The sequence below is a fragment of the Dromiciops gliroides genome, chromosome 6 (genome assembly GCF_019393635.1).
Source record: "Dromiciops gliroides isolate mDroGli1 chromosome 6, mDroGli1.pri, whole genome shotgun sequence".
NCBI classification, from domain to species: domain Eukaryota; kingdom Metazoa; phylum Chordata; class Mammalia; order Microbiotheria; family Microbiotheriidae; genus Dromiciops; species Dromiciops gliroides.
The window spans coordinates 116,224,713-116,244,659 of record NC_057866.1 but is presented as its reverse complement, the minus strand read 5'-3'; the positions used below and the strand labels follow the sequence as shown (position 1 = coordinate 116,244,659).

At 38.1% G+C, this 19,947-nt stretch overlaps 1 protein-coding gene across 3 annotated transcripts in view; it reads left to right on the top strand.

The window, feature by feature from the left end:
- The window catches only part of ATP8A1 (ATPase phospholipid transporting 8A1), a 295,356-nt gene that overhangs the window by 205,347 nt on the left and 70,062 nt on the right, over positions 1 to 19,947 (top strand). For all 3 annotated transcript variants that reach the window (XM_043970049.1, XM_043970048.1, XM_043970047.1), the window contains one exon: positions 2,704 to 2,876. In XM_043970049.1, the coding sequence (XP_043825984.1) occupies positions 2,704 to 2,876 (173 nt within the window). The remainder of the gene's footprint in view (positions 1 to 2,703; positions 2,877 to 19,947) is intronic.

Below are 19,947 nucleotides of genomic sequence, written 5' to 3'. Positions count from 1 at the left end.
AAGTAATAAATTTACATAAATAAAATAAATTTAAATACACCTTCAAAAAATAAGGAAAAAATAACTGCCAATGCATAGCCAACAAAACTAATTCTACAAAGAAAAACTAAAGCAAGATTTTTTACGTGTGTGTGTGTGTGTGTGTGTGTGTGTGTGTGTGTGTGTGTGTTTCTGTATATCACCCTAGGTGGGCTGACAGGAGAATTCAGTTTAGAAAGAAATTTTTTACTCACCTTTCAAAAAATGTTATTCTTCTCTGTAACATCCCCTGACACCTTTTGATTTCTGAAAATCTGTGATCATCACCAAGAAAACCAGGTACATTTATGCCATAAATAAGAGGTCTTTAACAAATCAAAAGGTGTCAGAGAATGTCTTAGAAGAAAGAAAAAAAAATATTAAGAGAGGATCTTCTTTTTTCTTAGCTGTATCCCTCAGGCTAATTAATGAGGGCATTCACACACAGATTTGTGACTTACCTGGTTTTTATTTTAGCTTCACAGCTCATCCTTGACAATAATTGCAAGTTTTTTTCTATGGCTCATGAGCAAGTTAGTTGGTGCATTCGTTTGAAAAAATAAGGAGAGATTTGGGTGAGCAAAAACCATGAATCTGTAAGATTGTTGAAACAATGGCTTCCACTGAATTGGCAATGTAGCAGAAGTCTTTCTTTGAAGGTACTATCTGTCATTTGAAATTAGCAGTCATCAAGAAGTATTTAATGATTATTCATTCCCTCTCAGGATCAAAGAGATAGCATGGGAAATCACCTTAGAGTTCATCCAGTCCAACCACTTCCTTTTACTGATGAGGAAATTGCAGCCTACAGAGGCAAAATCAGTCGCCCAAAGTCAAACATTTAGTAAAAGCTAGAATTCAAAACCTGTCCCTCTGCCTCAAATCCCATTGCTCTTTCCACTGCACACACAAGCTACTCCTCAGTTAGGGAAGTGCATAAAATTTGATTTAAAAATATTCACCCATCTCATAAGTTTCACCCAATTCTATATGGTCAATTCATAATCCAGACAATCAGTCTGCTATAGATTATCCAATGTATATCTGACTATGTGTCTGATCTGCATAGTCTCCTTCCTAATCTGCTTAATTGTATTCTTTTTATAAATAACAATAGGTAAGACTTTATTTTTTTCCTTTGGATTAAGGGGAAAGAAGCTCTCCAAGCATTTCCTCCCTGCCTTCAATGAAGTTGTGAGTTATGAAGTTTATAAAAGAAGACTGCTTTGAGCTTTGCCTTTGACATCAGTCTCAGAAGTACACACTCCATATCCTGTCCAGTGTAGAAAAGCACAGACTTGATTTGGAGGGCAGGATGGGGAAACTGGACCGTCACATTTCATGTAGTTGAGTTATTTTGTTGAAAGTATTTTTATAAGTCAAGAGCATCAGTTTTAGCCATTGAAATATATGTAGAGGGGGCAGCTAGGTGGCACAGTGGATAAAGCACCGGCCCTGAATTCAGGAGAACCTGAGTTCAAATCCGGCCTCAGACACTTGACACTTACTAGCTGTGTGACCCTGGGCAAGTCACTTAACCCTCATTGCCCTGCCTCCCTCCCCAAAAAAAAGGCGAATCTCTAAAAGATATATATGTAGAGGAACCCATTCCAAATCAGCTATAAAATATTTAGGGATAACTTACAGCCCAGCTTCCTCCCATTTGTGAAAAATAATAATGAATTAACTATGTGGATAATAAAGTGTTCAATCCTTACTTAGAACAATTATTACACATAAAACTATCAGAGGAGAAAAAGTACTTGCAATATTATTGTGCTTCTCAAGTAAGATATATATGTGAGCTCAGAGATTCCCCTGTAAGACATACACCCCACAAGATAGAAAGAAAAACCCCATATCAACCAAAATACTTGGAGCAGGACTTTTTTGTAGTGGCAAGAAACTGGAAGCAGAGTAGCCCACCAGATGGTGAATGGCCAAATGCATTGTGGTACAGGGATGTAATCAAATAGTACTGAGATGTAAGGAATAATAAATATGAAGAATACAGAGAAACAAGAGAAAACCCATGTGAATTACTACAAAGTGAAGAAAGCAGAACCAAGAAAACACTATACACACTGAATGTAAATGGAAAAAACAAAGTAATCTAAAACCGAGTGTTATAACGATCATGATGGAGGATGGTTCCTCAAAATATGAGTTATACCTTCCTCCCTTCTTTGTAGAGGTGGATGACTATAGATGTAGACCAACACATAGAATGTCAGATTGTTCGTGTGTTGGTTAAATTTGCTGAAATGCCTTCCCTTCTCTTTTTTATTCTGTATTATAGAGGATGACTCTCTGGATGGTAGAAGGGGGAGGATAGATGCATTTTAAAATAAACAATAAATTATAATATGTAATTTAAAAAAAACAGATCCTTGAAAGTACTTTGAGGGGGTGGCTAGGTGACGTAGTGGATAAAGCACTGGGCCTGGATTCAGGAGTTCCTGAGTTCAAATCCGGCCTCAGACACTTGACACTTACTGGCTGTGTGACCCTGGGCAAGTCACTTAACCCCCATTGCCCCGCAAACAAACAAACAAACAAACAAAAAAACGAAAGTACTTTGAAAAGTAGAAGGCACATTCCAAATGTACATCGTTACTTTTGTAGTAAAAAAAATGTTTTGATTGGAATGTCTAGGAATCAATTAGTGTTTCTGTCTTATTATAGGCAACAAGAGAAACTCTGAGCCATCATTGTACTACCCTTGGTGATGCTCTCCGGAAGGAAAACGATTTTGCTCTAATAATTGATGGCAAAACTCTGAAGTATGCCTTAACATTTGGAGTGAGACAGTACTTCCTGGATTTAGCTTTGTCCTGCAAAGCTGTTATTTGTTGCAGGTAAGTTTGTTTTTTGGTTTTTGGTGTGCGTTTTTAATATGAAAAGCGTTCCCGTGAAACGTGTCCTTCACATCTATTTCAATGTCCTTCAAGCAAGTTTGTTCAGGAGCTTCTTGCAAAGCACTGTTAGTAAAACGTCACTAATCTCAAAAACTATCTGTTTCTATACATAAATTACTACTTTTTAAATTCTTTCAAAAACTATTTATTAAAGAGTTATGAATTTGTCTAATTTTAGTTGTATTTTATTTTTAGAATTCTGCATTTCATTGTCTCCTAACTTTATATTTTTCATTGAATATTTTAGTGTCTTTACTAATCCATATTTTCAGTACGGATTAGTACATTTTAAATATACATTTTAGTCATTTCAAATATAAATAAATAAAATCACCCCAAGGATACTTGTTCTCCACTAAAGTCCTATTTAGATGCCTCAGATGCTCTGGAAGCAGTCTGAGGTTCTCAAATGGTGAGCCAGCAGAGTGTATACCAGCTCTGGCAGGAAAGTCAATAAGAATAAACAGAGATGGGTGCCATGTTGTCTGTGGGCCAGCCTTCCTAAGTTCATCTGTTACTTGACCACAGGGGAGTGATGAATCTTTTTGGCCGCAATATATATGTGTGTGTGTGTGTGTGTGTGAGGCAGTGGGGGTTAAGTGACTTGCCCAAGGTCACATAGCTAGTAAGTGTCAAGTGTCCGAGGCCGAATTTGAACTCAGGTCCTCCTGAACCCAAGGTCGGTGCTTTATCCACTGTGCCACCTAGCTGCCCCTGAATGGATGTGACTTTTAAAAAGGTCACTGCGGGGCAGCTAGGTGGCGCAGTGGATAGAGCACCGGTCCTCGATTCAGGAGGACCTGAGTTCAAATCTGACCTCGGACACTTGACATTACTAGCTGTGTGACCCTGGGCAAGTCACTTAACCCTCATTTCCCAGCAAAAGATAGATAGATAGATAGATAGATAGATAGATAGATAGATAGATAGATAGATAGATAGATAGATATATAGATATAGATAAAATCGGGGGTTCAGCAGACATATTTCTGGCTTCATGTTCAAAAGTCGCATACATTCTTTGTCTCCTACCTATAAAATTGATGAAGGAATGTGATACTAAAGTATTTTGCTGGCATTATAGCATTGTTCCTTTGAGCTTGAGGGACAATATGCTACACGGTATCCCTTCATGACCTTTCTCATAGCTCTCTTTGAGAGATTTTTTTAATGCTCCACTCTTATATTGTTCCATTAGTGTTAGTGTACAGTTTCCTAGCTTACTATTTTTACTAATGTAATAATAATTAAAGAGCTCATAAATGATAAATCAAGGGCACATAAATCTTGATTGAATTGTGTGGCCATTTGCTTATTTTTTGGAAGTACAGAGAGGACTCCTTCTAGAACCTAAATTGATGAGCTGGGTCAAAGAAAGATTATAATCGGTTAGTTTAAATATTGGGGAAGCAGATTTTCTTTTTGCAGAAATAATCACACAGCTAAACTTTTGTGGGGGGTAGCATTTCTCAGTAAGCTGCTTCTTCTCCCCCTTCACAGCATTAAACCACAAAATTAAACAATAGCAGAGCAGTGAGGGAAACTAGGAGGTAGCATCAAGGGAGGAAAAAAAATATGTTCTTGACTCATGAAATTGCCTCCAGAGATCCCAGTCCTGGAGTAGTCACAAGGCACATGGGCCTCAGAAATCTTTAAGGCACCAAGCCCTTAGGAGAGGATCACATTCTATTATACACGTGCAGGTCAGGACTGAAGCTGAGATTATAAAGATGTGTGTGGGCCCTCTTCCTCCCTTGGTCTTGTTTTATACATGTTTAAGGACCTTGAAGGTCCCAATGCAGGCACTGAGTTTTGCTGGTTTTTTTTTTTTTTTAATGTAAAATATCTTTTCTCAGCGTTTTTCTTCTAATTATCTTAATTCATATTCTCCCCTTTCCCATAAGGAATCTTGTCCAGCTTCCTGCTTGGTGCTATAGATGGCTTCAAGCCCACAATTACATCAGGGCCATTAGCTGATTTACATCTCTGCGCCTGGTTGGCACCAAGGACATTGGCACTGTGCCTCTTGGCACAGAGACCATTGGCATAGGGCATCTCCTTGGCACCTGGCTCAGCTAAGGCCTAAGAACTATGTCAGTGAGTAAACTCTTACCCTTTAATAAACATTGCGAGGGTGAAACAGTTTATCATTCCCTATAAGAAAAAGAAAGTGTCTCTAATCCTTTCTCAGGTTCTTGAGATCCCCCTTCTGTCAAGGGACTCTATCCTATCCTATGCGTCTTTTCAGTACAGAGCCTCCAGGTCAACATTGTATAATATTTCAAAATAGTTCCTGGATAGAACTCTTTCCAAAGCCTATTTATATTCAGTCTTGGCTTTGTGGTCTTGTCTCTGAGACTTAGTATGCTTAAAGGCATATTTCAAGCCCATCCACACCTAAGTTGAATTCACAATCTGATCCCACTCAGCTCCATCTTCTCTCCCTCAAGCCTCACATCTCAGTTACAGTGAAAGAAGGAAAAACAGCTGTCTCATAGTAGATAATGTGGCTCTGAGGCTTCGTTCCGTCTTCAGAATTAAATCCATTACTGTCTTCCCTGACACATCAGCACAAGTGAGGAAGAAAATTTGGAAATGTTTGCCTGATAAAAGGAGTGCTTTAGTTATAAGTTTTTCCTTAAAGATTATATTGTCTACTTAGAGCAAAGAGTCCACTCTACTAGTCATGAAACTCCTTTCTGGGCACCTTGGAGTCCTTGTCTGTACATTGTAATTATTATTATTATTTAAAATATTATTATGGAATCCACTGTAGTGATTATCATTACTGTTATCACTCAAACAAAGCAAGGATTTTAAAGCCCTCCACTCCTCAATAAGAAGCCAAAGATCTTGGGAAATAGATAGAGTGACAGAAGCCCAGTGAGATGATTTACTGCCTTCCAGATACTTCTTTTTTCCCTTAAATACTTTTCACTGATATATTTTATTTTTATATCATTTGAAGTTCCTTCATGTATATTTGTCCTATTCCCTCTAACTTAATGGCAAGCCTGGTGATGGCAGACAGTGTACCTTCTCTCATTTATATATCACTGGTGCCAAGCACAGGATATTCTGCAGAGTTGCTGCTTATGTTTATTGAACTGAATTCAGTTAAGAATCACTAAATTGAACATAGGTGGAATCTGTCACCTAGTGAAGATTGAACCTTTTTCATTGCCAGGACTAACCTGGGAGTTCTGCATGCTAAAACCTTCAAGTGACTTAGTATTTAAAAAAATAAAAAGCCTTGGCTTGAGGTACTGAAGGCTCAGTCTATATCTGCCAGGTAGGGACAGCTACGTGGGTACAGTGCTGGGGCTAGAGTCAGGAAGACTCATCTTCCTGAGTTCTAATCTGGCTTGAGACACTTACTGGCTGTGTGACCCTGAGCAATTAAGTCACTTAACCCTGTTTGCCTCGGTTTTCCTCATCTGTAAAATGAGCTGAAGAAGCAAATGGCAAGCCACTCCAGTATTTTTACCAAGAAAACCCAAAATGGAGTCACCAAGAATCAGACACAACTGAAAAATGACTGAACAGCAAAGAGCTGTTCAGCCTTATGCAAATCCCTTCACTTCAAACTGGGCTTCTGTATCCTCCTCTTCAAAATGAGGTTCTTGTACTAGATCATTTATAAAGTTCATTCTACTTTTTATCATCTTAAGGCCAGAGTACAGTGTGTCTCGATTGAACATTAGTTTTATTTAGGTGCTCTTTCTTCTGGGAGTTGGTTTCTCTCCTTCTTGGGTCAGCTTTATTTCAATAACCATTTGTAATGCTGCTTTGAATGCTCCCTGCTTGAAAGGGTGGGAATAAAATGGTGAAAATTGTCTATGTTAAATAGCTCGTGGCTTCCAAGGTCCTCATCAGTCCTGGTAGGCCAGCCTTGAAAATTATTTTACATTTTTTCCTACAGTTGTCAGTTTAGTTTAAACATACTTTGAAACTTATGTTCTGTGACAGTTGGTTGAAAATTGGCTTACAGCCTCCAGCTTTTAGACTGTCTGGTAATCACTGTTCTTCTCCATAATTTATGTATCCATGTCTTCTCAAAAAGAGAAGTTAAATTGAAGTAAGCATTTTCCCCTACTTGCAACATTGCTAATCAAAGTTTAATCCCCTTCCAGGCTATTTTTTTTTCCTTCACTCTGTAAAGAGACTCAATTTTAGTAACTGCTGTCACTTGGGACTGACATACCAATCAGAACCTTTCACCTTGGTTTACTAAGGGGGTCCTGCAAGCAGAAAAGAGATCTGGAGAGCCACTCTGTATATTTTCTGCCACAGTGTGAGAAGAACCCTAAATAAAGGGCCCAAATAGGTTCCGTTTTTAGAACCCTTCGGATTCTCTAAAGTTCTAAGGAAGGATTCCTCTAAAAATATTCACTTAAAGGAGAGTCATGAAGCCCAAATATAGCTAATAAATGTTCAGCAGACATTTCATTTCCAGAAAATCTGCAAACACGATGAATGCCAAGCAGATGTTTGGCTTGGGAAAGACTTACAAACTGCTAATGAATCCCAAACTCATACTTGCTTCCCAGAAAAATATGAATAAAGTTGAAAATGTTAAGCAGGTATTTCCCTCACAGACACATGTGACTAAATCCAGATAAGTTTATAGCTATATAAAATGGCCAGAGTTTGCTTCAATATAGCACTCAGCTGTTCCTGCTCCATTGGATTTGTTTACTCTTCCGACTCCGTTGATAAATTCTACGGCCACCTTATAGCCTAATATCCATTAGGATGACTCGTTATAAACTGTCTACATATATAAGAAGGTAGGTTTTTAAAGCATTTCCATTGTTGTTTTTATACAAATGCAGACATTGGAGGTTAAATCCAACCCAACACCAGCATAACCAATGGTGTGAGTTTGATAAAATACAGAGAGCCTACAGCATGAAGGTGTTAGTCCCAACCCCAACATCCAGCATTATAAAGGAGTTCTTGGGGTATTGTTCTTGGCATGCATTAAATATGATTAGCTCCTGTATTCCCCACTGTCTCATTCTTCCTGAACTACCCATTGTCCTCAATTTGATCGCCTCTTTCTTAATCCTTTCTAATTCTTCCACTTTGTTAATCCTGTTCTAATTTATTTCCCCTCTTCCACAATGTTGACACAGTGCACAGCCATGTCAGTAGGGTTCTATCCTCCACTCCCTGGTTATTCTCTTGTCCTGACCCTGCCAATTCCCAACCCTGAATCATCACCACTATCCAGCTTCACTTTCTACTCCCTAGCCTCCTCTCACCTGTGACTCCAAGAAGCTGTAGCATACACAATGGTCACACCCTGGTAAAACCATCTCAGAAGATGGGCTAAATCAGTTTGAGGGTATGGTGCCTCAAACCCATTAATGGGTTAGGGGTATGTCTACTCCAAGCATGTGAAGACTTCCCCGGTGGAATGAGCCGATGAAAACAATTTATTCTAACAGTCTTGAAGGTGGCTGAAGCAAGTACTGGGGGGGGTGCTTTGAGTGGGGTCAGACATTGAAGACTCCACTGACTGCATCCCAAACCATTGCCAGACATCTTGACTTTTGTCTTGCCACTGGACTTGAATGACTCTGGAAGAGAGAGTGAGTCTGATGACTTTGTGCAACTCTGCCTTACTTAAATCCAGTCCACACACATGTTAAGATATCATTCTGCAATGTCATTGGTCCTCTTCAGAAATGAAGGATGAACAATTTCCTAGCTACCAAACAGTGCCAGAGAAAGTAAGAAACATTGCTATGCTACAAAATCATCCTGCCCAATCTTAGTGGGCTCTCACTATTACACAGCAAGTATTTTCTTTAGTTTTGATAATGCATTTGCAGCAACTTTCCAAACCTTTTTCCTTTGGCCTGACTCCACATATAGTCTTTCTGTCTCTCTGTCTCCTTTTTAGAAGTTGGCCTTTCTTTCCTCTTACTTTACCAAGAAGACTGAAGTCATTCATAGTGAACTCCTTGAACCTTCCTTTTTCCATACTTCAGAATCTCTAGTGCTTACCTTGTTCTCTTCTCTCCAAAAAAGAGGATGTGCTGACCTTCCTCTTCACCATAACTGTTGTCAGTTTCATCTTCTTCCTTCCAGGACATTACTCCATTCAATTTCTCATTCTCCTCTTCTCAACTCATCCCTCTTTGTTACACTCTCATACTCATGCTTTTATTTCCTTCCAATTTCCTTCTAACCTGTAAATATGCATATCCTGGAGAAGTGTGTTCTTAGCCCTCATTATATTCACAGAGACACATGCATGTGTGTTTATAGAGAAATAGAAATAGAGACAGTGTGTGGTTGTACGTGTGTGTGTGAGCATGCATGTCTGTGTGTGTATGTATACACACATACACACACATTCTCTCCCTTAATGATCTCAACCACAGTCATGGTTTTAATTATCATTTCTGTCCGTATGACTTCCATAAACACACAAATCAGCAGCTCCATCTCTCCATTGAGTTCCTGTCCCACATTTTCAACTGTCAGCTTAAACCCTCCATTTGGATATTCCCCCAGGAGAACTGAGGTGGTTGGAAGAAGAGAGTGCTCACGTGGATGACTGCAATTTTTTTCAGTGAAATATTTAGCAGTATCATATATTAAGGAAGAAGGGGTTCATTATACTCCTTGACGACAAGGGGTGTTTCATTTGTTTTCATCTGTATATCTGCAGGTCTTGCAGAAGCTTAGCATACATTTAAAAGAAATTTTGTTCATTATTTTTATTTTTATGTCACATATTTCCCAAAACATGTCTCCTCAATTACTATCTCAGAGACTTATCCCTTATAACAAGTCAAAAAGGGGGGGGGGGGGAGAAAACAGTCCAACTAAACTAACAAATCAAAAAATCTCTGACTTTATGTTAGTGTTCATTCCATGTGCATAGTTTCCCACTTCAGCAAAGGAGGGAGGTATATTCTTTTTTTGTTTGTTTGTTTTTTTGGCGGGGCAGTGGGGTTTAAGTGACTTGCCCAGGGTCACACAGCTAGTAAGTGTCAAGTGTCTGAGGCCGGGTTTGAATTCAGGTACTCCTGAATCCAGGGCCGGTGCTTTATCCACTGCGCCATCTAGCCGCCCCGGGAGGTATATTCTTACATCTCTTCTTTGGGGGTCAGGATTAGTCATTAGCATTTCACAGCGTCCCCTCCATTTTTTTTCTATTACGTTGTCATTAGGTGCATGTTGTTTTTCTGGTTCTGCTTTTTTCACTTTGTATAAGTTCATATAAACACCCAATGCTTTTCTCTGTTCTTCATATTCTTCATTTCTTTTAGCTCATAAACATGGACTATGCTTGTTCAGCTATTTTCAAACTGATAGACATCTCTTGTTTCAAGCCCATTGCTACCACAAAAAGTGACAGTATGAATGTTTTAGTATACCATATATGAAACTTGCTTTTGTTTCAAGCCCATTGCTACCACAAAAAGTGACAGTATGAATGTTTTAGTATACCATATATGAAACTTGCTTTTTCTCATTGGCCTCCTTAGGGTGTTGCATGTAGTAAGTGCTATATTAATGTTAGTTATTATGATTATATATAAATCAGTAACTAAACATGCCTACTATGTACCACTGTGCTAAGTGTTGAGCATACAAAGAGAGGCAAAAATCAGTCCCTGACCTCAAGGAGCTTATGCTGTAATAGGGGAGACTATATGCAAACAAATACATACAAAGCAACCTATATACAGGATACATAGGAAATAATTAAGAGAGGGAAAGTACAAAAATCAAGATGGGTTGGGGAAGGCTTCTGGTAAAAGATGTGATTTTAGTTGGAACTTAAAAGAAGCCAAGGAGGACAGGAGGCAGAATGTAGGTGGAAGAGCATTGCTAGGCATGGGAGACAGCCAGAGAAAATGCCCAGAGCCAAGAGATTGTCTTGTTTATGGAATAGCCAAGAGGCCAGTGTCACTGGATCAAAGAGGACATGGCAAAGAGTAAGGCATAAGAAGGCTGGCAAGGTAGAAGGGGGCTAGGTTATGAAGGGGTTTGAAGGCCAAATAGAGCATTTTCTATTTGATCCAGAACTGATAGGAGTTTAATGAATAGGAGGTTGACACGGTAGTAGTTGTGTTTTAGGAAAATCATTTTGGTGGCTTGGGAGGAGACTTCAGAGTTATTAGGTTGTGAGGGAGGCTGAAGGATTCTGAAAGGAATAATAAACAGTGACCCTCAAGGATTTGTGTTTCTATTCTCTAGATATTTACTCTACTCATGAAGATCACAATACTTCCATGCCTTAAAAGATATTTTAAAGAGTTGCTATGGCCAAAAAATGTTAATGCCTCATGGTTAACCTTCAGGTAATGAACTTCTAATGGCATAGTGGATAGAAAACTTGGAATCAAAAATCTGGGTTTCCCACATCAAACACTTACCTAGCAGTGTGACCATTGGTAAATCTCTTAACTTCTCTAAGCCTCAGTTTCCTCATTTGTAAGGTCAGCTTAATAGTGCTACTTTCCTAAGAGGGATATTGTGAAGAACAGTTGAGATAATCTATGTAAAAAATATTTTGTAAAGCCATAAAATATGATATAAATATTAGCGATTATTTTTATCAGTAGGAGTACTGGGGCAGCTAGGTGGCGTAGTGGATAAAGCATTGGCCCTGGATTCAGGAGTACCTGAGTTCAAATCCGGCCTCAGACACTTGACACAACTAGCTGTGTGACCCTGGGCAAGTTACTTAACCCTCATTGCCCTGCAAATAAATAAACAAGTAAGTAAGTAAGTAAGTAGTAGTACTAGTAAGTATCAAGTGTCTGAGGCCAGATTTGAACTCAGGTCCTCCTGAATCCAGGACCAGTGCTTTATCCACTGTGCTACCTAGCTGTCCCCAGTACTAATCTTACTAGAAGTTGTCTTGAATGGCAAATATTCAATCCATCACTGGGCCCATATTTTAAAGCCTTTCCAGCTTTGTAGGTTCTGCTGGAGCATTCTGTTAGCATAAATTTTAGGAATTCAAAGTAACCTTCTTTCCAAAACATAATTTGCCAAAATAAGACTTTAATAGAGGAAATTAATCATACTTTCCAATCACCCCATTTCAATATGTGCCGTCACTTTACCTTGTTGCATATTTGTCCCGACTGGTAAGCATTTTTGTATCTATACCAAAAGAAAATAGGCCACACTTCTTTGTAGTAAACTCCTTTACAAGAGCAGTGATAAGTTAATGCTTATGTTCCCTCAGAAGACTAATCTATTAACATTTATGCATTACTTGCATCAGTGGTTTCCTTCCCACCACACTCCTGAGACAACACTTCACAAAACCACCTCCTAACTTATGGATCTCGTGGCCTTTATTGATTTGTCATTCTCCTTGGACGCTCTTTACTTTATTATTTTCTGTCAGTCAACATTGTGTGTGAAAATATTTTGAAAACTGTAAAGCATTATAAAAATGTGCAAGATATTTCTTTTGATCACCCTCTGAAAATTTCTCCTCTTTTACCTTCCATGATACAACTTCAGGCATCATCTCATCCAACCCCACCTAAGTTTACTACATATGAAGAATCTTAAGCCCAAAGAATTAATATGAATTGCTCATGGTTACATAGGAAGTAATTAGGGAACAGGAATTTTAACTGAAGTGCTTTGGCTCTATTTCCAGTACTTTAATATTGCGTTCTACTTTCTCTAATCCTGTTTCTATTCCAGTTTGCCTGATCACTCCTTTTCCCTCTTGTTCACAAGCTCCTTGTCCTTTCATAAAATCTTTTTTTTTTTTCTTGGCAGGGCACTGAGGGTTAAGTGACTTGCCCAGGGTCACACAGCTAGTTAAGTGTCAAGTGTCTAAGACTGGATTTGAACTCAGGTCCTCCTGAATCCAAGGCCAGTGCTTTATCCACTGCACCACCTAGCTGCCCCCCTTTCATAAAATCTTAATGTTGGGTGAAACTTTGGAAATTATCTTGTCCTACTTCCTACCCAGGAAAGTAATCCCCATGACAGTATCCCTAATAGATGGTGTGTGTTTGTTTGTTTATCTATCTGTCTATCTATCTATCTATCTAGGTGGGGCAATGAGGGTTAAATGACTTGCCCAGGGTCACACAGCTAGTAAGTGTTCAGATGCATGAGGCCAGATTTGAACTTAGGTCCTCCTGTGCTTTATCCACTGTGCCACCTAGCTACCTCTCAATAAATGGTGTTTAAATAACTGCTTAAATACCTCTAGTTACAGTGAAGTCAGTATCAATTTGATTTAATTCAAATATTTTGGAGACAATTTTTGAACAAGTCCAGAAGGAAATTACCTCTAAATAACTTCCACCTGTTTTTCTTCATTCTGTTTTATAGAATTACAAATAGAAAATTATTCCCTCTTCCATTAGCCATCCTTCATAAATAACTATTATAGTGCTCCTTCCCTATTCCCAGGCAAAATAATCCCAAATTTCTTCATTCTTTTGTCATCATTCTTATCTTTCTCTTTTGGATATAGTCTAGTTTGTCTGAAACCTGCCTAAAATGTGGTATCCTGAACTGAACATGATGCTTTAATAATGGTCCAAATACAATGAAATTATTAAATCCTTTATTCTACACCCTATCAATGCACTAAATTTATATTTTGGTGGGGAGGGGAGAAAACACTTGTATATCATATGTGAATAATAAATGTTGAATTTAATTTGTAGTCACAGCCATACTGTTGACATATATCAAGTTTACAGTGAATAAAATCCATAGGTTTTAATTATGTACTGATGCTAAACCACCTTTCCTTGGCATTCTGAACTTATTAGTATGTTTGAGCCTGTTTAGAATTTAGCATTTATTATATTAAATAGTATCTGTTTTCCAGTATTACAGCCTGTTGAATTTGTTTTAAAGCTGATGGTGGCATTCAGCTCTCAGCTTTAGGTCATCAATAATTTTTTTTTTTAAGTGAGGCAATTGGGGTTAAGTGACTTGCCCAGGGTCACACAGCTAGTAAGTGTTAAGTATCTGAGGCTGGATTTGAACTCAGGTCCTCCTGAATCCAGGGCCGGTGCTTCAATAAATTTTATAAGTATACCTCATATGTTCCTTAGCCATGACAAAAAACAATGTCAGGGACAGGGCCAAGTATAAAGTATTTGTATACACTGCAAGGGACTATCCATCAAGTTGGCATCAATTTTTAATCTCTACTTTTAAAATATTTTTAGCCGGCTATAAATCTAATTAATAACTGTATCAGCCTATAGTTGTCAATATCACATTCTTCACTTTTTGAAATTTTACCCTCCATAAGTTAGTTAACATGACAGCTCCTTCAACTGATCCTTAAGTGGCATGATCTAAAGATTCTTTACAATCTTGATCACTGTCCTGGATATTAGAATGTTGGTCCTGGAATTAGGAAGACATGAGTTAGAATCCAGCCTCAGACTATTCCTAGCTTTGTGATCACTTAACTTGGTGATGCCTTCATTTCTTCAAATGTAAAATGGGGATAATAATAATAATAATAATTAGCAGCCACATCACGTGGTTTTGTAAGGATCAAATGAGATATATGTAAAACACTCAGCACAGTGCTTGGCACAGAGAAGGTACTTAATAAATGCTAGCTCTTTTCCTCTTCCTCTCTTCTCTTCCTGGTCATTCTCTTCTGGACTCTTTCCTTTTTTTTTTTTTTTTTTGGCGGGGCTATGGGGGTTAAGTGACTTGCTCAGGGTCACACAGCTAGCTAAGTGTCTGAAGCTGGATTTGAACTCAGGTCCTCCTGAATCCAGGGCCGGTGCTTTATCCACTGTGCTACCTAGCTGCCCCTTCTGGACTCTTTCCAACACTCATTCAATATTTGGTCATTCATTGAGTCTCCATTAGTAGGCACTCTATTCATCATTATCCTCAAACAGCATTTACTAAGCGATCACATTCTTTACATCCATAGCAAATTAAAGACACAAAGCTCCTACTTCTTACAATAAAAAGAACCATAATTTGTGCGACGTTGGCTAGACCTCTTCACTTCTGAGCCTTAATTTGCTCACCTTTAAATTAAAGGACAGGGTGACCACTAAGTTCCCTTCTAGCACTGAAATTCTGTGGCATCTTATTCTCATGTGAAATGGATAGCAACACTCTACACTTAAAGCACAGTTCTGATCAATGTCAGGTCCCAGATGGGGACATGCCTCCTTGGAATTGTGGGACCAATACCTTGTGTCCTGTTTAGCTATTGGTCCCCCTTTCCTTTGAAATACAAATGAATTTTACCTCACTTCAACCTGCCTCTGTTGTCACTAGTGAACCCATAAGTTCTTGAACCCTTTCTACAGCTTCCTGGTAATTTTATCAATCTCAGATTCCACCCTACACAGACATCCTTCACACACACACAGAGCCACATTCATGGTTTGTTTTTTTGGTTTTTTTTTTCCATTTACAAGGCACATTTGCCAAGGATCATTCTTATAAATGCAAAAAGCCACAATTTAAAAAACAGGTCTTCTTTAAAAGCAACAATCTATCCACTATAACTGAAAGAGGTAAAGTCATCCTAGTACAGTGGAGAGAAGCAGAATATGATCATGGAAACAGTGGCAGATTGAAGTTCTAAGTTTGAATCCTGATTCTGTCTAGCTGGCATTTGTGTCACCCTGAGCAAGTCACATAACCATTTCTGGACCTCAGTTTTTTCATCTGTGAAATGAAGGAATTGGACTATATATAGTCTCCAAAATTCCTACTAACTCTAAATTAATGTTTTGAACTATAATATTACCAACTAGCTGATATTTATAAAGCACTTTACATATGTCGACTCATTTCATCTACAAGGTCTTCTACTAGGTACAAAAAAGAGTATTTGAAATTAAACATCACTTGTCTATCTTGAACACATTTTACATAGCAATTTCTTTCCAAAAAAATGAAGCTTTTTCTGAAGAAATAACTATCTGTCATATCTGTAAACTCAATTTGTGTGTTGTTAGGGATCTTAAATAGTTGTGATAACACATTATATTAACAAATATTAGCTTTGGAAGATATGGAAAAAGTCACCATAACCATGTAACTACAATCTTATTAGTCAATATTTGAATGAATTGTACTTGTATAGATTATGTAAAACAACCTTTGGGAGGTGAGGTAGGTAGGGGATTCCATTTATCATTTTTAGTCTAACAATGTAAGTACAACCATTAAGACTTTCACTAATGTAGAACTGTGGCCTTTGGAGCAACTCCCATCAAGAAAGAATTTTTCATTTACAATAATTCAGAATTTCTTTTAGGGGCTTTTAGATTTCATCATAAATTTAGATACCAATTCAAATTGCCCCATCTTATATTTAAAGTCAAAGAAGATTTGGAAAAGATCTCCTAAGTTGAATTAGAAAAAAAAATCTAGTTTTTACATTAAACATCTCTTCCTTTCCTTTTGCTAATTTCCTCAGGTAGTCAGCCAAATATAACTCACTAAGGAATATTCTGATAGTCACAAGGGGAAATCTAAGGAAGTTTCTCAAAAGAAAAAATACAATGGCCCCACATTAAATCTGATCTCTGAATGATGAGGGTACTTCTCACTCTTAGTAAACTCATAGACATTTTCATACCTGATGATAATGAAGCAAAGTCAGGTCCCTTTGGATGTCCTCTTATGAAAATCTCAGGGTCTTCATCTTTCAAAAGCAAACCTTGCAGTACATTGAATAATCACATTTTATCAGTAAAAGCATTTGAAATGTGCCAAATAATCCATCTCACACACCGTAAAGTCACCCTGGTAACATCATATTGTTGAGCCTAAGTTGTTGAAATGTTAAGAATCATATGACACGGCTTCACCAAACAGAATTCTTTAGATTCTCTTCTTGTACCCCTTTTGGCTACCCTTTAAAAAAATCCTTTAAAAACTATTCCTCTATAAGGGCTTTCTTTTTGTTTTTACATGATGCCATTTATTGTAGATTTTAAAAAAAAACTATTCTGTACAATAAAGGTGATTCATTTTAACTGATCCCATTAAAACCACCTTGTGCAAAATGGTATTACATGGTTTACCCTTGTATAACTTTTTTTCTACCAGTGAAATGGTATGTTTCCGGTGCTTCTACGTATTGCTCGAAGAGCAGTGAGAGCTGCTGCACAGAAAATAAGAAAAATAATGAATAACATGTGCAGGAACTGCAGCCAAAATAATATCTGAAAAACATATTGCCCTTTTTGTACTTTCAAGTTGTATTGCAAAAGACCACCCTCTGTTTGTGGAACCATGGGGAAAGAAAATGGACTTTAAAAGTGCAAGCTGAATGAGAAGTCGTGCCCACAGAGGCTCTTAATGGAATTCCCAATGAAGAAAAAGGAACCGAGATGGTGGCTCAGAATTGTGAATCATTTACATTCTTACACAGAGCGTGAATGTAGACCTTTCCTGGAAAATGCATACACAGATTTTATGATGGTTCGGAAACATACATTTAGTCAGGAATGAATATATGTTAAAAGATCAAATTTTAAGGGTTTTGGTTTTTGTTTCTTTCCTTTTGATTGAATTTTGTTTGGGAGATGAAAATCTGGAGGAGCTTGAAAAGGTAACTTGAAATGTAATGCAGGTGCTACAAGATACATACTGCGGGACAATGTCTCAGGAACAAGCACACATATCGGAGGGAGGGAGAGACATTCATGATCAGAATAAGAGTTAGAAAGAGTTTTGAAGTTAAGGAAATTTTATTGGATATTTGCTAATGAAAGGTCTTGAAAAGGTAGACACGTTTTGAAAGGAAGTCTTAGCTGTTAATAGTATAAACACCATACCTGCATATGTTGTTGTTCAGTCGTTTCAGTCATGTCCAACTCATCATGACCCAATTGGGAGTTTTCTCATCAGAGATACTGGTGTGGTTTGCCCTTTCCTTCTCCAGCTAATTTTACAGATGTGTAAACTAAGGCCAAAACGGTTAAGTGACTTGCCTGGGGTCACACAGTTAGTGAGTATCTGCAGCCAGATTTGAACTCAGGAAGATGAATCTTCCTTACTCCCAGCCTGGCAGTCTTTCCACTGCACCATCTAGGTAAAATGAACATGAGGTGATTTTTTTTTTTAAATAAAAATCAAATATGTCCCATTCTACTCAGCTCAAAGGCCACCTCCTCTATTAGCCCTTTCCTGATGCCACCCCTACAAGTGATCTTCTCCTCTTTAAACATTCCGACAATCCTTTTTACTTCTCCTGTACTATTATCATACTCTATTTTATAATTGTTATATTTTGTTATCTCTGTGTCGAATAGTATTCATCTAGCATCACACACTGCCTTACATCAAAGTATGTACTTAACAATTACATAGTGAAATAATACAAAGTTTTGCTTTGTCCCCAAAATTTCCTTTTAATATTTAGTCTTCAATCCAAACTGCTTGGGCCATCTTCTCTGAAGCCCTATTGCTGAGCTGCAAACTGTTCTCTAATTGCTTTATCTGTTAGTTTTAGCTAGATTGCAAACTTCTTGAGGCCAAGTGTCTGCTCTTTCGCTGTCTCACAAAAGTGCCCAGCATAATGTTATGTTCAGTGATCAGTTTGTTGGTTCTTCATAATCTAAAGAGAACCAGATTTGGGGAGCATTGTAGTTCCTTGCATGCTGAGCAAGCCATCTGATCTTAGTTATTTCCCTAGACTTAAACCTGCCGACCCCTACCCAGTGGCAGCTGTGTGGCAGTTTTTTTGCAATATATCCAGTGCTGGGGTAGGGGTGGGGGGATCGGTGTTACAAATTAGTCTTCTGTGTTCGGTTAGCATGTATTGATCTGCCAGAACTGTTTATGTCTGCTGTGATTAGAAGCTGAATTCTTGGGCCAATATAACTGAATGCCAATCTAGGAGCCAACTTGAAGCCCAGAAGTACTGGTGACTTAACAGTCTTGACCAAAAAAGACAGTAACTACTGCCTAGAGGAAGCTAAGCTATGCAGCTACATAGAGCATTGGGCCCAGGGTCAGAAGCACCTGAGTTCCAATCTGGTCTCAGATACTTACTATCTGTGTGACCCTGTACAAGTCACTTAAGTACTATATGCCTCCATTTCCTCAACTGCAAAATGTAGATAATAATGGGGTTGTTGTGAGGATCAAATGAGATGTTTATAAAGCACTTAGCACAGTGATTGACACATAGTAGGTGCTTAATAAATCTTTCCTTTGTTCCTGGTAGAAGATAGAAATCAGTCCATTTGGGTTGGCTATTTCTTAAAATTATTAGTAATAGTTCATCACACTTTCCTCAATGTTCCATTTCAGCTTTGGGGGAACATTTTGTAGTATTTTAGCTCCTCAGCAAGATGAAATATTCTATAACTTGAATATATTCTCACATCTAAATAGAACGAAAACTTGATAGGGAATTTCAAATGCTCATGCTGATCCATGATAATTCAGGTCTTTGCTTTTAAGATCACTTCTTTGTACTCACAATCTGATGTCAGCCAAAGTGGTGCCGTGTGGTGGCAATATCTCATTTGGAGTTAGGTAGCCTGTGTTTGGGAGATGTCTCTGCCACCTCCTTCCCATGTGACCTTGGGCAGTTCAGTTTTCCTCTCTGGTTCTCTGTTTCCTCATCAATACATGAGAAGATTGGATTGGTCATTCAAGTTCTTCCCAGCTCAAAGTCAACGATATCTGGTCTCTACAGAATATTTGACCTTATCCAGTGGGCTTTCACCCTTACATTTGTCATGTTACAAAAATGAAGCAAATTAAGTAAAAGGAATGAAAAATATGTTGGGGAAAATATGTGGCGAAAGAATTCATTGGCCCATCATGTGCTCAGAATCTCACTCATTTCCTTATTCTGTTCGTGTCCATATCATATTTGGACCACACACAGATGGCACACAATCAGATTTTAAAATTCAAAATAGTGATGGTGACCCAGAAGTTACCCACTCATGGTTTCTTTATCAATACCTTCATTCAGCCTACTAGTGAGGCAAAAACTTGACATAAAATAATCATATCCATCTTCTTGAAGTTT